General features: G+C 43.0%; 1 protein-coding gene across 2 annotated transcripts in view; it reads right to left on the bottom strand.

Moving 5' to 3' along the window:
* Positions 1 to 10: 10 nt before the first annotated feature.
* LOC107734493 (activin receptor type-1C-like) overlaps positions 11 to 19,478 on the bottom strand; it is a 63,067-nt gene continuing 43,599 nt past the window's right edge. Inside the window, exons 3-9 of one of the 2 annotated variants that reach the window (XM_016546466.1) lie at positions 15,222 to 15,464; positions 14,885 to 15,115; positions 8,693 to 8,860; positions 3,131 to 3,287; positions 2,553 to 2,677; positions 1,453 to 1,583; positions 11 to 733 (exon numbers count right to left, since the gene is read on the bottom strand). In XM_016546466.1, coding sequence (XP_016401952.1) covers positions 608 to 733; positions 1,453 to 1,583; positions 2,553 to 2,677; positions 3,131 to 3,287; positions 8,693 to 8,860; positions 14,885 to 15,115; positions 15,222 to 15,464 — 1,181 coding nt within the window. In that variant the 3' untranslated portion in view covers positions 11 to 607. The remainder of the gene's footprint in view (positions 734 to 1,452; positions 1,584 to 2,552; positions 2,678 to 3,130; positions 3,288 to 8,692; positions 8,861 to 14,884; positions 15,116 to 15,221; positions 15,465 to 19,478) is intronic. The other variant, XM_016546467.1, reaches the window with a different exon arrangement.

Genomic DNA, 19,478 nt, shown 5'->3' with positions numbered 1-19,478 from the left:
CCCCCCCCTTTTTGACATCAGACATCTGCACATGCACAAGACGCAAACTGTTCTCTTTACATTCAGAAATGACAGGGCTTACAGGAAATCATCCTTCAGGTACACAGTACAATCGAAAATGATGAGAGCTGTGTAAAACAGTAGAAAAAATAGTGCCAGGAAACCACAATCTGCGCAAAGCTTGGCTAAAAAAACAAGCTTACTTTTGCAGACCACATTACGCTGTCTGACGTCAACACATGGTCTTAAAAAAATGTTGGTCCTGTTTGTGGGTCTGTGTGTGTATAGACGTTTCAACTTATATTTTTAACACTGTATATTTTTAAGTTACACCAAGCAAAACATTAATGGCACAAAGCATAACAAGTGCAACTCCAAGCATTTGGCACTTACAGGACCAGTTGAGGTAGCAGTATATCAGTACTCTATCACCATCTATTGACTAAGAAACAAAATACACTCTCTTTCATTAATTCTCCTAATGCTCAGATAGCACAAGATAACATTTCCCTCTTAAACTCCTGGAATCTTTGGCATCTCAACTGAGCATCAGAAATGTCCCAATAACACTGACAGACAGATATAAGAGGGGCACCAGGCCGCTGGGTTACTTTTTAATGTCCTTGACCACAGTTACCTGAGATACAGTTTTCTTGACACGTAGTGCTGTCAGCCGAGCAGCTGGATTGGCGTACCAGCACTCCCGCATGATCTTACCCATAATCCTCAGTGCCTGGAATAAACACAAACATACAGCACATGGGTTATTCTATACTTTTGACTACTTAAATCTTGAAGCTGAAAAAATGTTTCATCTATGTGAAAACATTTATCTCATATCTTGTTTCATTTTCAGGGAACCAGGATTACATATTAAAGCAGTTTCTTTCTTGGTTTCATTCGTTCATTTTTATTGTCTGTTTAAATGTATAAGTATGTGTGTTTATGTTTAGATTAGTTATTGTGCATTCTGTAGATTAGTTAAATAAACTGCGTAAATTCACCTAAGATTGTTGCAGTGTTCCCAAAGTCCCTTCAACAGCCTGATATTGCTACAGGTTCTAACAATGTACACAGTAGGAAAAGTTATTTTCCTACCAGGAAAATAATATTTCTTAAAGTTGATATTTAATGAACAAGAATAAACAAAATAAGATAAACAAAAGTCTTACACACTTGGAATGACATGGGGGTGAGTAACTGATGAGAGAATTTTGTTTTTGGGGTGGACTAATTCTTTAAACACAAATAATCAAGAAGTAGGTTTACGATGAGGAGCATTTTCTTTTACTATGTTCATTTAAGATGTTTTCGAAAGGAAAATAATGTAGTTGTATAATATAAACCTTCGAAGCATTATTACATTTGTGTAAACTGCTCAATAGATTCCTCATATAAGTGAATACTACATATTATCAAATGTCACCTGAATGGTAGGTTTATCACACAAACCTCACAGCTCTGCCACTGGTTGGGAATGTTGGGTCGCAGTTTCTGTTCACACACCACCTTCCTCATATCATCCATTGATGGGTCTGATTGCACCTGGTCATAATAAGGCAACTGGAAATCTTCATAAATCCCTGCAGAGCACAAAACATTCATAAGAATTTATTTAAAAGAAGTATTGATTTTTTTTAAATATATATTTTGATGTGGATGTGCAACATTTAAATAGGTATGTCATGTTTTTAGCTTATGGTCTTCCTTAGGGAAGAAAATAAAATATGTTAGTTAAGGTCTAAACAGTCATCATGTTATATCTCATGACCATTTTTCTCACTATCTCTGACCCTAACAATTGAACAAGGTGTTGTATGCTAATGTGTCTTTAAGACTTCTGTGTAAATACTGTCCATTTCGATTGGCTAACCTTTTCACACGTGATACGAGTAGTAGCAGTAGTAGTAGCACACAGGATATGGGTTTACTCTCAGGTCTATAAAATACTGTAGTCTGTAAAATATACTCTCAGACGAAACTTCTCACAAAGTTTGGTGACCTTTATTATTAGCTAAGGCAATACTTCCTATTACCTCTTATTGTGCCTAGGGGGCAATGTTTCTGAACACTGAACAGACATCACTGACCAGACATAAAACAAAAATAAACTGTGGATGACTGGTATATTCATAACAAGAGTGAAATATTTTTCAGGCTGAAAAAAAGAGAGAGAGACATTTTTTTTAAGGAAAAAGCCAAACAGTATGACATGAGGGTGAGTAAATAATGACAGAATTTTCATTTTGAAGGGAAATATCCCTTTAAGGACTGTCAGTATGAACTTCTTATATATTACATGGCTTTTGGAATACTATTCTGATTGGACAATCAAGGTAGTGAGCAGTCAAATATTTCTGAATAATGACAGTTAAATATAAGAGCTAATAAAGTAATTATCTATCATCTATCTATCTATCTATCTATCTAGGAATGGTATATAAGGAACAATTCTTTACTCAAAACATCAATGAATAAGAACATCATTCAAATCAGTCCACTGCTGGTGTATATTTATTTGGATCTGAACAATCTTTAACACAGGAAGGCACCTTGGACGGAACATCTGCGAGCAAGTTCCCAAAACACCAGGCCAAGTGAATAGATATCAGCACGCTTAAATGACTCAAAGCTGCTCATGTTTATGGAATCATCCAGGATCTCGGGAGCCATGTACCTGCAGAAACAAATACACTCACATTAGAGTAATGTACCCACACGGCATGAACGCATTAACCTCCATCAAGATGTCCTCATACACCTGAAAGCAAACAATGACGTGTCTTATACAGGGACAGGAATTGCATACAGAGTTCAAAGAGAGGAACAGAGAACGAACACACACACACACACACACACAGAGAGACATGCAAAGATACATGCTCTTTATCACTCAAGAATCTTGAATACACAAATCCAAAGCCTATAACATACAGACAATGATAGTAAATAGAAAGTCTTTAATAGTCATATTATAGCACCTGTCTGCACATGCAACCAACGCTCTTATCCTGTATGTATTTACTGAGAGACAGCTGACTCAAATACAGTGACTGGCTCTTCCACTGAAGTTTTTATGATTTAATACTTAAAGTAATAATGACCTTATGTAAGAAAAATATTGTCTAACCTCTTGGTGCCCACTCTGTGGTTAATGGGGATGTCAACAGTGTTGGTGTTGGAGTCGTGTTTGACAGCCAGACCAAGATCAGCAATCACAGCAGTTCCATTCTTCTTAACCAGAATGTTCTTTGACTTTATGTCTCTGTGAGCAATGGCAGGCTTCCCTGTCCCAAGAGCAATAAGCCAATTTAATAACAGTACACATCATATACCTGACAAGGCATTTTCATGCAGAAAGGTAGTCTTTAGTGTTTAAGTATATTTAGGACACCCAGTCCTAAAAAGTGACAATTTTATTCCATGTTATTTATTTATTTATTTATTTTGACTAATTGGCTATGGCCAGTTCATGTACTCAAGACTAGATTATTGTAATGCAAAACGTCTCTAGATTACGCATGTAACCATGGTTCCCCGAGGGAACAAGACGCTGCGTCGAAACGCTATGGGAACGTCTTCAGCGTGACCACGCTCTGAATCACGTGTGTAATCAGTCCAATGGATGGGCGAGACGTCACGGGCGGGGTGACGTAGAGACCAGGAAGCTTAAAAGCATGTGCGGTGGATACAGCGGAAGCTTTTGGGAAGTGAAGTAAGCACTCGCAGGGATGCCAGAAGTATGGCAATGAGACGCAGCATCTCGTTCCCTAGGGGAACCATGGTTACATGTGTAACCTAGAGACGTTCCCCTTCAGGAACTCGAGCTGCATCGAAACTCTATGGGAACGAGTATGCCCACGCCGCCAGACTTACAAGTCCCTGCTTACGGTGGAAGAGCACAGTTGGGCGAGAGAACGGAGGAGCCCGGAGTGGCTCGAATTTCGAGGCCACCTGAAAAACACCTGACAGAAAGGCCTTGGAGGCCGCCACACTTCTGGTAGAGTGAGCCTTGACCCCCAAGTGCGAGAGGAGATCAGAGGACTCATAAGAAAGACAAATGGCATCCACTATCCACCGGGTGAGGGTCTGTTTAGTAGCAGGAAGACCTCTCTTGGGGGGACCATAGCACACCAGCAGTTGGTCCTCCCTTCTCCACAGGGCAGCTCTGTGGACGTATGTGTCCAGTGCGAGCAATTAAGCTTCTGCTGATCTGGATCCCAGAAGGGAGGAGGACAGAAGGCCTGAAGTATGACAGGCCGTGGTGCAGAGGAGGGAACTTTAGGTACATAACCCAAACAAGGGTAGAGAAACGCTTTGGCCAGTCTGGGCGCAAAGTCTAAGTAAGAGGGGAGACTGAGAGGGCCTGCAAATCCCCAACTCTCTTAAGAGAAGTAATCGCCAGAAGAAAAGTAGTCTTTATAGTGAGATGGCGATCAGATATCTCCACTATAGGCTCGAAAGGAGGTTTACAGAGAGCCTCTAGCACCACAGCTTGGTCCCACGGGGGGACACAAGATCATACCGGAGGCCTCAGCCTCAGTGCACTGTGGAGGAAACGTGTAACAAGGGGGTGTCTGCCCACTGACTGACCACCAAGAGGGCCGCAATGGCCGCCATGTAGACCTTCAAGGTGGAGTGGGTCAACCCTGCTGAGAATCCGGCCTGCAGGAACTCCAGCACTGTACCAACTGAGCAGTTAACTGGGTCGAGCTAGCGGTCTCTGCACCAAGAAGTGAAAAGCTTCCACTTCAAGGCGAACAGTGAAATCAGGTCCGAGAACCATACTCGGCCCGGCCAGAACGGGGCCACTAGCAGTAGACGGACCCCGTCCCGGTGCACTCTCTCCAGAAATCCCGGGAGCAGAGCGATCAGGGGAAAGGCGTACAGACGAAGCCTCGGCCAAGTCTGTACCATAGCGTCCAGTCCGAGAGGAGCTGGATGAGTCAGAGAGAACCAGAGAGGACAGTGCAATGTCTCCTGAGTCACAAACAGATCCACCTGAGCCTGGCCAAAAACTCTCCATATCTGCTTCACCACCTCGGGGTGAAGCCTCCATTCCCCGGGCCTCGGCCCCTGCTTCGACAGAATGTCTGCTCCCATATTGAGATGCCCAGGGATGTGAACTGCTATCAGCGAGAGGAGTTTCCTCTGGGACCACACAAGGATCTGGTGTGCCAGCCTGTAAAGGGGGCGCAAATGCAGACCTGCCTGGTGGTTGATATAAGAGACCACCGCTGTGTTGTCGGTGCACACCAACACATGGCAATCTCTTAGGTCTAGGAGAAAGTGTTTCATTGCTAGAAACACGGCCAGCATCTCCAGGCAGTTGATGTGCCACGTGAGATGGTGACCGCTCCACAGACCGCGGGCTGAGCGGCCACTCATGACCGCTCCCCAACCGGTGAGGGACGCGTCCGTCGCTAGCAAGGAGCTCCCAGCACCGGGCCCAGAGACAAGAACCAAGGCTTCCTCCACATGTCTAAGGCACGTAGGCATCGCATCGCATCGCTCTCGGGGGGACCCCTTGGTCTTGAGCCACCACTGTAAGGGGTCTCATGTACAGCAGGCCAAAAGGTATAATGTTGGACGCAGCTGCCTTCAATACCAGCAGTTTTTGAAACTGCTTGACAGTGAGTGACCGGCCTTCTCTCACTCTCACGACTGCAGTGAGGATCGACTCGATCCGAGCAGGAGACAGACGTGCCTGCATCGTGGTTGAATCCCACACCACGCCGAGATAAGTGGTCCTCTGTAATGGAGAAAGCACACTTTTCTTGGCATTTAGTCTTAACACCAGCTCTTTCATATGGGCAAGAACGACATCTTGATGTCGAAACGCTATCTGCTCTGATTGAGCAAACCAATTGTCGATGTAGTTGAGCATGCAGATGCCCTGGAGTCGCAGAGGAGCCAGAGCAGCATCCACACACTTGGTGAAAGTGCAGAGTGAGAGTGCAAGGCCGAAGGGAAGAACCCGATACTGGTAAGCTTTGCCTCCAAAAGCAAACCTCAGGAACTTCCTGTGTTGAGGAAGGATGGAGATATGGAAGTATGTGTCCTTCAGATCTATCGTGACAAACCCGTCCTCTGACCTGATCTGAGACACGACTTGTTTGATTGTGAGAATCCTGAACTTCAGTCTCATGACTGAGCGGTTCAACTGACGCAGATCTAGAATTGGACGCAACCCCCCATCCTTCTTCGGAACTATGAACCTCGGCTGTAGAACCCGGACTCTCTGTCATGAGGAGGGACCACCTCGATGGCCTCCTTCCTCAAGAGAGAGTTTACTTCTTGTTCCATTAACAGAGCCTGCTCGGGGCCCACCAGAGTGGGAAGAACCCCACAGAAATGAGGCGGTGGAGAACCGAACTGGATTCTGTAGCCTCTCTCTACAGTGTGCAGGACCCATTGAGACACATTTGGCAGAAGTTTCCACACTGCCAAATAGTCTAGACCTCTAGACCAGAGCGGCTAGCTCGGTGCCCTGAAGTGGTGGACCGGCAAGGGACGGCCGAACTATCTGCTCTAGAGCCCTCCGAAGAGGTAGCGAGCCTCCCAGTACTGCTATGTTTCCGGGCAGAGACTGAGAGAAGCACTCGCTGGAGACCGCTACGCCCTGAAGCACCGTGGGTGGCAGGTTTGGCTGATCGATCTCCTGAGGGCACTGAGGAGAGACGGGCACCGTATGATGAGGTGTACACTGCTCTTCCCCAGAGGGGCCTGCCCTCAGAAGTCCTAAGCCACCAGCGTCAGGACTTCTTGGCCGAGGTCTTCTTAGACAGAAGAATGGTCCGCAGATCCGGCTTCGCCTTAGAAGACCCCAGTCTAGAGCGACGCTCTGCTTTTGTGCCTCCCGGTATAAAGAGCTGGTACACGGAAGGGGCTGCTCCTGCCCGGCAGCCCCAAGAGCTAGAGAGCGGCGAGGGAGGAACCGCTGAAACACCGCCGCCTGTTTACGAGCCTCCTGAAAACTGTCAACGATGGAATTGATGGCGTCGCCAAACAGGCCAGAAGGGGCAAGCGGGGCGTCCATGAGAAAGACCCTGTCCTTCTCTTTCATATCAGACAGGGTCAACCACAGGTGTCTCTCCGCCGCCACCAGCGCTGCCATAGACCTGCCTATGGCGCGGGCGGTCTCTTTGGTGGTAAGGAGAGACAGATCAGCGGTCCGTCTGAGCTTGAATATATCATCAGACTTAACTTCCTCGCCTTCATCTAGCTCTTTCAGCAGATCGGCTTGGTAAACCTGCAACACCACCATGGTGTGCAAGCAAGCGGCAGCCTGACCTGCTGCCGTGTACCCCTTGCCCACCAGCGCTGAGGTGGTCCGCAGCGGCTTGGAGGGCAATGCCGGAGCCTTCAAGGACGATGCTGTGCCAGGGGACAGATAGCTTGTGAGTGTCTGTTTGACCCGAGGCATCGCCCTGTAGCCGTGATCATTCAGCCCCGCCACGTTGGCATAATAACTGCAGGCGGGACTAAAGATACGGGCTGAGAAGGGTCTTACCCATGACCTCGACACTTCGGTGTGGAGATCGGGGAAGAAGGGATGGCTCCAGCGTGGAGGTACTGCTTTTGTACTCCGCAAAAAGCATTCGTCGAGTTTGCTTTTCAGCAGTTCAGCCTGTTTCTCGGCGGGCCAGTCGATGTCTAACTTGGCCATGGCCCAATTAACTACCTACAATAGCTCCTCATGCTGGGGAGAGTGAGGGGGCAAGTCCTCATCGACGCCCTCCATGTCAACCTCCTCGGAGGAAGACAGGCAGAGCGTCGAGCCCTCTCCCCGGGGGGAAGAAACTTCGGAGCGGGCTTCCGATCCCAGAGAGTGGGCGCTGGATCTGGCCTTCCGGGAGCGAAGCGTGCACAGTGGCAGAAGCTTGCAATGCGGGCAGTCAGCTCCCTCGAGAGCTGACTCAGCATGCCTCGCTCCCAAGCAGACAACACACAGACTGTGTGTATCCCCACCCATAAAATAGCGCGGGCAGGGAGGAACACACAGCCTATAATGTTGCCTGCTCTCACTCTTATGTTTAACTTTGGCCTTAGGCAAGATGGACAAACAACGGAGAGAACTGACACACACACAGTGCCCTTGCTGAATGACAGAAAGCTGCCGCTGTATCCACCGCACATGCTTTTAAGCTTCCTGGTCTCTACGTCACCCCGCCTGTGACATCTCGCTAATCCATTAGACTGATTACACACGTGATTCAGAGCGTGCTCACGCTGAAGGCGTTCCCATAGTGTTTCGAGGCAGCTCAAGTTCCTGAAGGGGAACTGGCTGGATGTCTTGCTGTCTCCATAAACAAGCTTCATAATCAATCTGGTAATACCAGCCAGACAGTGAGGGATGTTTCATAGACCACTGCCTGCATTTCTAACAATTATTCTAGCATGGGCTTCAAAGACTACCAGTGTGTTGAACTACAACCCAGACAACGAGTTCTGCTTTGCTGACTTGTCTTACATATTAATTAAATTTATTCCATGATCAGTATTACACTTAAGATGTAAATACATTTATTACATTTATTGTACTGTGTTGCCAAAGGAAGATGGATTTCCACAGCTAAGTGTTTTACTCCCACTAAAGTTGTTTCTCCCAAAGAGAAAAAAGACCAAAAACAAAAACTCAAGCTGATGTTTCATTGCATATTCCCATATTCCTACTGCGTGTGATCAATACCTTGAGTGCCAATAATCTCCATGTGCAGGTGGGCAATGCCGCTGGCAATGGACAATGCCAGAACTATCATCCCCTCCACTGATACTGTGTATCTATTCAGGTAATCAAAGAGAGACCCGTGCTCATGATACTCAGACACCAGCCACAGCTGTGTCCATGAGCCATTATCTGAAGAAGGACAGAAAAAAAAGATAGATTACAATGCAGGACATTCAAACAAGATGAAAAAGAACATACCAGATTATTTGAAAACCTATGTATGCCAAAATGCATGGCAAGTTCTTAGAAATGTACTCTTTGTATTCATGATGGTTTCATAAGTAAAAAAAAAAAACTTGAAATTTCATTTTGATTTAAAACTCAAAAATAAAATAAAATGTTTTCCTCACACATGTGACTGTACCTGTAATGTTAATTTACCTGCTCATAAGCTTTATCATTATTATTTCACAAATGTATTTCAAATATACATATGCAATCAAAATGATTCAACCCCCCAGGGACTGTATTACTTTAGAAATGCAAACATTTCAGAAGATCTAGAATTGTATAAAAACTGCATCTATAACTGCATCTTTTTTTTTTTTTTTGGCATATTACAACTGATAATGTCTATAGATATGTAATATTTTTGAATTACGGGATTTTTTTAAATAACACAGCTAGGTCATATGTCAACCGCTATGCAACATTGCTGTTTTAAGTCACTCATTTTTATGGTAGGAAAACAAAATTGTCTTAAAACACAAGTAAGTCTTTAGAAACTCTGGTAGAAAACAGAATTACAGTAGCTTCAGCTGTTATGCATACATAAACTTAGCTGATGCGTAACACACGAAGGTGAGTACCAAATAAGTCAACAGAGCTCTCTCAAAAACTATAGAGAAGAAATTGTTTTATTACATCAGAAAGTCTAAGGCTACATGAAGATTTACAAGTCACTAAAAGTTCCCAGAGACACAGCTTATTCCTTATTCCTTAACTTAAAATGTGTTATACCAGAAAACCTTTGAGGGTGTTGAAAAAAAAGCACAATATCATACAACTTTTTGACCAGAGCAACTAAGAAAAAACCTGCAATGTACTGTTAAAGGCATCTTCACGAATACCACTCTTGAGCAAGAAGAACATAAAAGGCTAGATAATAATTCTTTCTGTAGTTCTGGAAGAATCATTTATGGATTGATGTGACCAAACTAGAACTTTTTGGACCCATTGGATCAGCAGTATATCTGGTGGCACGTCCTGATTTTGCTGAGTTAGATGTGTTCCTAGGTCAACATATTTTGTTGACCCTGGAACAACATTTTAATCCAAAAATTTAGTCTTGACCATATCCCTACACCTAAACCTAACCTTAACCATGAGTAATCCCTAAAATCAGAGGAAATGATAGATGAATGACACTGGTGTACAAGCACCAAATACTGATTGTAAGCCTAAACTTCACAAAAACTATAAACTGGTTCTTTAAATCTGATTGATTAATCACAATGTTGTTCCAGGGTCAACAAAGATGTTGATCCAGGAACATGTCGCACTTGGTAAAATCAGGTTCTGCATATCTGATGCAAGAAAAGCGAAGCTCATAAGCAGAAAAACACCATACCCATGGCCAAATATGGAGGTGGACCATGTTATCAGGGTGTTTTTTTCTGTTGAAAGTGAAGTTGTTGACTGTATGAAGGACATCATGGATTCGTTTAAGTATCATGCCATTTTGGCAAAGATTGTGATGCCTTTGCTGCAGAGACTAAAGCTTGATCATCAATGGACTTTCCTGCAAGACAGCTTTCCCAAAGTAAACATTCAAATCTATGCTTGGTTCAGTGATAGATCATAGAATGTTCTTGAGAAGTCTGTTCAGTCTTCATATTTAAAATTGTGTTGAAAATATTTGGTGGAATTTGAAGAAAGCAGTGGTAATGTGAAAACCAAAGATCATCAGTGATATGAAAGCTTCTTCAAGTGAGGAATGGGCCAAGATTGCAGTAGAGATGTGACATAAACTTCTAAGCACTTGCAAGCAGCGTTTACTGAATTGTTATAAAGATTAAAAGATTTGACTTTTGGGGGTTGAATAATTTTGTACATTAATGTTTAGAGACAATTAGATTTTTTTGATGAAATTTTATTCATCACCTTTATGTTCTCACAATCACTCAAATGTGTTTTAATAAACTTTCTCTAATAGTTTACTGATGCCTTTGTTGAATTTCTTGCACAAAATTTTGTTCTTGGCAGCAAAATCAAATAATTTTGATTGCAACTATATATGTACAGTATATGTATATGTGTGTGTAGGTAAAGGAAAGTCAGGTTTGGAATGACATTAGGTTACCAAACCAATGCAAGTTTAAAAGGAAAGTCATAATTTACTCCCTTAAAGCAAGATGCATGAGGAGCAATAACCTATTTAACAAAATGTATTGGTAAAGTATGCAACCTTGGTTTCCTGAGTAGAGAACAAGACAGTGCGTCAGTAACTGACACTATAGGAATGCATATGTAACCAAGACATTCTAATCTCTGCTATGAGAACAGTATACTACAGCACCAAACAATGAGGTATCTGCTGAGTTATCAGCCTGCCACTGCACACATATTCTCCAAGGACACTCGTCTAAGCAAAGTTTGGGGAAAAGCCACATCCCTAGTAGAGTGTGCAAAAAATTCCCAGAGGTGAAGATAACCACGCACCTCAAAAAGGTTTACAAATAGCATTTCTCACCCAATGAGATATCCTTTGCAGGGTAACAGCAGCTCCCCTGCTACAGCCACCTTAACAAACGAATAGCTGCTCAGAATTGTTCCACTGGCTTATATGGTCAGAGTAAACCTTTAATTACCTAACTGGGCAAAGCCTGTGCAACCTTTCACTCTCCAGAGACTCAAAGGGCAGAGAAGAAGAGGACTGTAACAAAACAGCTTGGGAGCAATACGAAGTCAACACAACCCTGTGAACCAGATCCAACCCTTGCTCTCTGCACCATGGAAACAAAACGCTGCCACTTAAAGGCATTCAATTATCTCTGAGGAGAGATCAGAATTAGTCAGAATGGAGATGGGGATTCAGAGGCCAAACCCAAAGATTCATCCCTGGATGAGGGTGCCATATAGTGCCCCAAGCCTGGGAAATGTGTCTGCCCTAACAGGTCCGAAAACCAAACCTGGCCAAAATGGAGCAACTAACAGAAGATGCACTCTGTCTTCTTTCGTTCTCAAAAGAACCGCTGAGATCAGTCGTATCAGCAGAAAATGTACATGTTGGCCAATAGCTACTGTTATGCCAGAGCATCTCTTACCAAAAGTGATGGAGGGGACAGAACCAAAGAGTGCACTGTGCTGTTTCGAAGCAACAGATCCACCTCTGCCCTTCTGAATCTCTGCCAGATCAGACTTACTACTTAAAAGTGTAGCCTCCACTCTCTGGGCCTCAACCTGTGCCTTGAGAGCTAGTTTGCTCCCAGGTTTAGCCAACCTGAGAGATAGACCACCCTGAATGACAGGGCATGCTTTGTGCCCAGAACAGAACACAACTAGCTAACTTCCACAAGGGATAAGACTCCCCCATTGACGTTTCAGTTACAAGAAAATTGATCAGGGCCAAACACAGCCATCTTCTCTAAACAAATTTATGTGCCAAATGAGATGATTGCCCACACCCCAACTCACCAAAGAGGCATCTGTGATGATCATCTTGCAACGACGGATTGCACTTCGAAGTAGTGGGGCTGTTTTCATGGTAACAGAGTCCTATGCATGTAATGCCAACGGGGACTTTACCCCCTGACTGTTGATCCACCATTAAAAGAGCCATATTGAGCAGGTCAAATGAAACTTGCGAGGACACTGTGCCATATGCCATAATACCTAATAGTATGTGACATAAACCCACTTGGATCATCTGCAATTCCCAGCTCTGAAACGACAGAGTGCATTGTGCATTAAACCAGATTCCCTTCTAGAAAAAGAGTAAAGCCTCAGCACCTCAAATTGCAATCTCCTGTGATTGTAGAAGAATAAACCAATCTTTGAGGAAGTTTAAAACCTGCACACCCTAAAGCCTCATTGGGGCCAGAGTGGAATCCATGCATTTCATGAATATATGTGAAGCTAGGGCCAAACCAAATGAAAGAACACAAAACTGGTAAGCCTGAGGAACTTCCTCTGTCTCTGGATGGTCTCAGTAGAAAAATATGCATCCTTCAGATGCACCGTCATGACCAAATCTCTGGTTTGAATCTGAGGCAGAATGATCTTCAGTGTCAGAATTATTAAACTGCACACTTTTGTGCATCCATCCTGGATGCAAATCCAGGGTCAGACACAAACAAGCATCCTTCTTCGAGACCAGAAAATGCCAGCATCCCTGTGAGAAGGAGACATTTCTTCTATGGCTCCTTTCTCTAACAGAGAAAGCATATCATGCATCAAAACTTGAGCTTTCAAAGAACTAACAGTTGCGGGGAGCACTTTGTTGAAATGAGGCGGACTGCACCAGAACTTGATTGTATGGAGTTTGGGCTCCTTGCTACTATCACCTCTGGCTTGCTTAGTTGGGGACACTAAATATACATTTACATTACATTTACATTTAGTCATTTAGCAGTAAGTGTTAGAGTTAGAGGGTCAAATAAAGGTGGAACAGATGTGTTTTTAGTCGTTTCTTGAAGATGGTTAAGGACTCAATCCGAGCTGCTCGGATTGATTTGGGCAGGTCATTCCACCAGGAGGGAATATATATATATACAGCAATATAATTGAAATGAACGTACTGACACTATTAGATAAGAACTGAACTGAGCTAGATGATGAAATCACTTTCTACAGGGCTACTTTACAGCTAAATTAACTACTCATAATTGACTTTACACAGTTATTGAACAGAGAATTGATCTCTGTTTGCATCATTGAATCATTATTTTCCTGTTTATCCTTGTAAAGCTGTATTGTATAAAGTGCTATATAAAGGTAACTTGACTTGACTTCTGTAACCTTGCTGTATGATTAGAAGAACCAATAACACTTTAGTATAGGGACCAATTCTCACTATTAACTAGTTCCTTATTAGCATGCCTATTATTAACATATTGGCTGTTTATTAGTACTTATAAAGCACATATTCTGCATGACCATAGTCTATATCCCTAATCCTACCCAAAACCTAAATTTAACAACTACCTTACTAACTATTAATAAGCAGCAAATTCTGAGATTATTGAGGCAAAGGTCATAGTTAATGGTTTGTTATTGTTATTTGTAATTGGACCTTAAAATAAAGCGTGACCGAAAAACCCATTGAGATATCTTTGGCAGAAGTCACCATGCCAAACAATCTGAAAGAAGATTTAGATGATCCACAGCATAGCCAAAAACTCCACTCTGAAAGTCTGGAGCATCCATAAAGAAGGACGTGTGCTTGGTAGCCTGCAGCACCAAGTCAGTAGCTTGCCTGAGCTCCTTGACTGCCCCGGCTGTCAAGACAGAGCCCTCATCTACAGCATGTCCTTAAGGACATCTGCCTGTAACACCCTCATAGTGCATAGAGCCACACCTGCCTGACAAGCAGCCATTTAAGACTTGTCGATCAGTGCTGATGTAACTCTGCAGGGATTTGGAGGCATAGGCTGTAATTTCCAAGCAGGTGCCAAAGCTGTCACAACAGATGAGCAACAAGCATCTCTCGGCCCACCGGCATCTTAGCATATCTCTTCTCCACCGTTTTAGAGATAATGGTGAATTCAGAAACACCTGGGTTTGTGATCCATACGAAATAAAAAAAATGTTGTCCTGATCTTATTATTACCTGATGGAGATCCTGTAAGAAAATCAAAAGTCTATAAAGCAAATGTGTGCAAAGGCCAGCCAAGAATCGCTCCTCCATCTTGGATTGAGTCTGAGGCAGAGCTGCCTTCACAACGGGATAAACAATGACCAACAAACTCATCATAGCATAAAGAATATGCTACCGCTGACCATAGCGTCAGCTATTGAAGCATCATCAAGTAAACAAATGAAAGGAAATTCCTGTCATGAAATCTTACAAAAATGTTGTAGTACAATAATATGATTACTTCTATGATTATAATGGACTTATTTAACAAATGCAATAAAACCATGCAAAAAAATCATCCATTGTTCTTCATGTATTGTCATGCATTCAGACACCAAAATCATAAAATGTCATACCTTTGTTATCAGCAGCGATAAAACCCAAAATATTCTCATGGCGTAGCATGATGGTCTGATAAATCTCAGCCTCACGAAACCAGGAACGCTCATCTCGTGACGAGAAGATCTTCACAGCGACGTCTTCCCCCCTCCATTTGCCCCTCCACACTTCCCCAAAGCGCCCCTTCCCAATACTCTCCTGCAGGACAATAGTTCGAGCAATTGTTCTCTGGACCAATAGGGGCAATCCTAAAAGAATATCATATAAGCTGTGAGTTAAAGGGTTAAAAAACATACGCTAACTAACATTTGACAATCGTCTTTTTTTGTTTTGATGAGCACAGACAGCTCTTACCTGATCCCGAGCCAGAGGTGCTCATGTCATAGATAAGCTCTTTTAGGCATTTGTCAGATGACACCAGAGTCTGGTCATCCAGGGGTTCCTCTGGATCCTGTTTGCGGGCTTTTATGTGGTTGCACCACAGGTTTTGTACGGCACACATTCCCAGAATGACACCTACACACACCAGGCACGATGGCACAAGAATTACGGCTGCTAGTTCCAGCTGACTCCACCCAGACCCCTCAGGCGGTGACTCTACACCAAATACACAAACATACACATATGTTGGTCATCTCATGCAATGTTTTTTATACGGTGATGATATTTGAGAACCATGTCAAATTATGTAACAAGTCTTTGACACGTTTTTGACATGTTTAATTACATTTGTGAGGTAATTTTCAAAAACCCAAGGTGTAAATAGTGCTGAACGAATACACAACACTTGTGGAGAGAGTTAGCCATCTGAAGTAGCATATATACCATGACATGGTGCATGACATGGTAGAGCCACTGCGTGTGTGAGAAAAAAGAGAGTTTTGAGAGTTGGCATTTGAAATCATGAGCACTCAATGTAAACCCATGAAATTTTTTAAATTGTATTTTTTATTTTCTTTATTTTTTCTTTATTTATTTATTTTGCTTTTTGTTGCTCTAGGAGGAGTTACTCTTGAAAAATAAGGGACTCGGATAATAAAATAAAAACGTTTGTCAGAACTTGAAACGCCAATTATTCTTGAATGCATTGCTACATGAGATTTCACATCTGCCCTGAAAGTGAATGCCAATGACAAACAATTTACAATGAACAATATGTTGAAAAAGTTCATTAGTTTATGTCAAGGACTTTCCACACTCTGCATACTTGGTTAATATGAAAGGTTACATTTTTTGCTGTAGCATTTTTGAGAAATACGCCATTATTTCCATCCATATTTCACCTTATATGAAACAATGCTGCAGAAGTTTGGATATATGTGAAATGGTTCCACTTTAAAAACGTATACAGACCTAATTTTTTAATAATTTCTGGGAAAATTGGTCATTTCTTTTAGGGGACATCCCATACTATATGCAGTACCTGCCTCATATGATACCATTTTAATTTTGTGTTTTGGAGTAATATGCCAATATTCCTCTTCACGGGCCTATAAATACCTAATTGAGGAAGTAAAAAAAAAAAAGAAAGAAAAGTACATGACATATTATCTCAAAATTCGCCGAGCAACTCAAAGAAAAGCACTCTGAAAGCTTTCTCAACTTTTTATGAAACTACTGTAATTACAGTACAAACAAACTTTTTTAATTACAGATGGCTTGGCCGCAATACATTTTCTACATATATAAACCTATGAAATGCTTGTGCATACATGCAAACTATTTGTTTACATACATCTATGAAATATTCACGCATCCATACAAATGGGCAGGAAACAGAAATGAATGACTGCTGACAAGCTCCAGTATTGAGGCAGGAAATATTCTCCCTTCTGGAGATAGGAGCCATAGATGAAGTGCTTCCCTTTCAGAGGGAGTCTGGACTTTTATAGCAGGTATTTTCTAGTTTAAACTGTATAACTTACCATACTCAGCCCTGCTATGGCTTCCTTCGTCTGGAAATCTTAGGGGCGATGGCACGAGTGATATGCCTTATATACATGCGGTGCATGTGCCACCAGCCAACAAATTGGCAAGATTCATGGCTTCAGATAATTGTCACACCTGGACAGCGTTCCCATAGCGTTAGCTATTGATACAGTCTCTCGTTCCCTATTCAGGAAACCAAGGTTACATACAGTATATTTAACAGAGACAATATCCCTGTCACCTTTTTTGCAATGGAAGTCTATGGGGTGGTTTTTGGAGTGCTGTAACTGGTTGCAAGGGCATGGTTAGGAAGTTGGTATGTCACTACTTATTGGCTGCTTGCTAGGCAGAGTCAAATGACCTGTCTCTGTGACATTCTGAACCAGAAATATCATCTTACAAATTCCTTGCAAATGTTATGGCTGCCTTATCAATTTCCATACTCTAAGTCATATCAGTCTTCTCTTCAATAAGCCAGACTATCTGTCACCTCATCTGAATGGAAGAAGAAGCATAACTAACAGTTGCTAGGTTGTTGTAGGTGGTTGCTTGGGGGGTTGCTTATAGGGTTTAGCTATGTGGTTGCTGAGACATTGATATGTGGTTACTAGGCAGTTGTTAGCGTGTTGGATGATTGCTAGGGCATAGATATGTGATTGCTTGGCAGTCGTTAGGGTGTTTCTAGGCAGTTGCTAGTGTGATCTTAGTGGTTGCTAGGTCAATAGAGTCAAGTTCAGTCAGCTTTATTTATATAGTGCTTTATACAATACATATTGTGTCAAAGCAGCTTTACAGTGTTGAAGAGGAAAATAGTGTGTGGATAATGCAAGAGGAAAATTGTAAACAGTCAATTTTTCAGTTAAAGTCAGTTCATGGTTGATTCAGTGATGTCATCATCCAGCTCAGTACAGTTCAGTTCAAATAGTGTCTGTGCACTCAAGCTGACAATATTGACATAAATTAAGTGTTAATAGAGGCAAACCTTATGTAAACTATATTCCTCTGGTAATTTTTTATGCTGTCATGTGGTTGCTTAGCTGGATCGTTAGACAGATCATTTATAGATCTAAGTATATAAGTATATAAGTTTGATTGCATCATATAATAATTGCTGTTAATAGTGTTTATCGTCTGTTTGATTACGTCTTTAATTGATTTTTCCGTACATTTCTGCCATGTGTACATTAACTGACAGTCCCCATTGATAAGCTACTACTAAATATTGTAGAAACTTCATTTGCTGTAAAGTTGCTTTGCAACGATTTGTATCGTGAAAAGCGCTATACAAATAAACTTGAATTGAATTGAAATGAAATTATAGAGCAATACCTACTTCCTGTCACAAACAGGCAAGAGACAAGAGGAGTTCCGGTAAACAGAGGGGTTTATTGACAATGCTGTGAAACAAAAGACAGAGAAAATCCCTTACTGCTCTTGACTAAATAATGTTTTGTTGAATAACTTTTAATGTTAATTTACAGTTTATTCAATTTCTGTAGCCTATTTAAAACACGTTCATAATTTAGAAAATGTAGTTAATACTTGCATCATTAATGATTTATTTTATCCACCCGCGACCCACCCGCAAATAATCAGAATGCATTTTTTTATTACCCGACCCACCCGATCCGCGGATTATCTGCAGCGCCCGCGGATATAACCGCCATCCACGCATCACTACTTCCTGGTAATCTGGGTATTGATAGTAGTAGGAATCCGGGAGGTGAACCGGGGCTGAGGAGAATCGGAATCGCGGAGACTGAATTCACTTCTGAAGGTAAGGAAACAACAGTTAGTAACGTATGTAAGGAGTCTGGCAATGTTCAGATAGTGAACGGTAGACCGGACACTGGAATGCTGAGTGGAGTGAGAAAATATAGCGGGCTTAATTGGTGATGCAGGTGCAGGTGATCAGAATTCGGGTGATTGGGATCTGGTGTGTGTCGGAGGAGGTGACTGTGCTGACTTGAGTGATTGCGATGATTTCCTGACATTACCCCCTCCTCCAGGGATGGCTCCTGATGCCCCCATGCGGCGACGAGGGCGACCGCGACTTCGGGGTGCGGGACGGTTTGGATGGTGCGGTGGAATTCTTCCAGCTGTAATGGATTCAATATATCGTCGCGGGCCACCCAGGACCTCTCCTCTGGTCCGTATCATTCCCAGTCGATTAGATATTGCAACCGGCCACCCTGTCGCCGCGAATTTAAGATTTCCTTCACCTGGTACACCGAGGGCTGGTCCAGAACCTCAGGAGGAGGGGGTGCTTCTGGCTCGGTGGATCTGGAGGAGGAGGAAGAACAAGGTTTGAGGAGTGAGACATGGAATGAGGGGTGAATCTTGTACCTGGGTGGAAGTTGCAGAAGGTAGGTTACTGGGTTGATCTGCCTCTGTATTGGGAACGGACCAATATAGCGGGGACTCTATAGCGGGGACTCTCTCGCTCTCTCGGAACCAGTAGTCCACAGCTGGAACCTCCGAGGGCTCTTCTGTCCAGGGGAAGAGTGGGGGTTAGTAGCCGAGCATGCACTGGAAAAGGGTCAGGCCGGTGGTATTCTGACGGAGGGAGTTTTGTGCATACTCGGCCCAAGGAAGGTAGCGGCTCCAGCTGTGCTGATCCTCATGACAGTATGACCGGAGGTAACGTCCGAGCTCCTGGATCCTTCGTTCAGTCTGGCCATT

Source organism: Sinocyclocheilus rhinocerous, unplaced genomic scaffold (genome assembly GCF_001515625.1).
Source record: "Sinocyclocheilus rhinocerous isolate Xijiao unplaced genomic scaffold, SAMN03320098_v1.1 scaffold340, whole genome shotgun sequence".
Taxonomy (NCBI): Eukaryota; Metazoa; Chordata; class Actinopteri; order Cypriniformes; family Cyprinidae; genus Sinocyclocheilus; species Sinocyclocheilus rhinocerous.
Note: the sequence above shows the minus strand (reverse complement) of the source record. Positions and strands in the feature narration are given on the sequence as shown.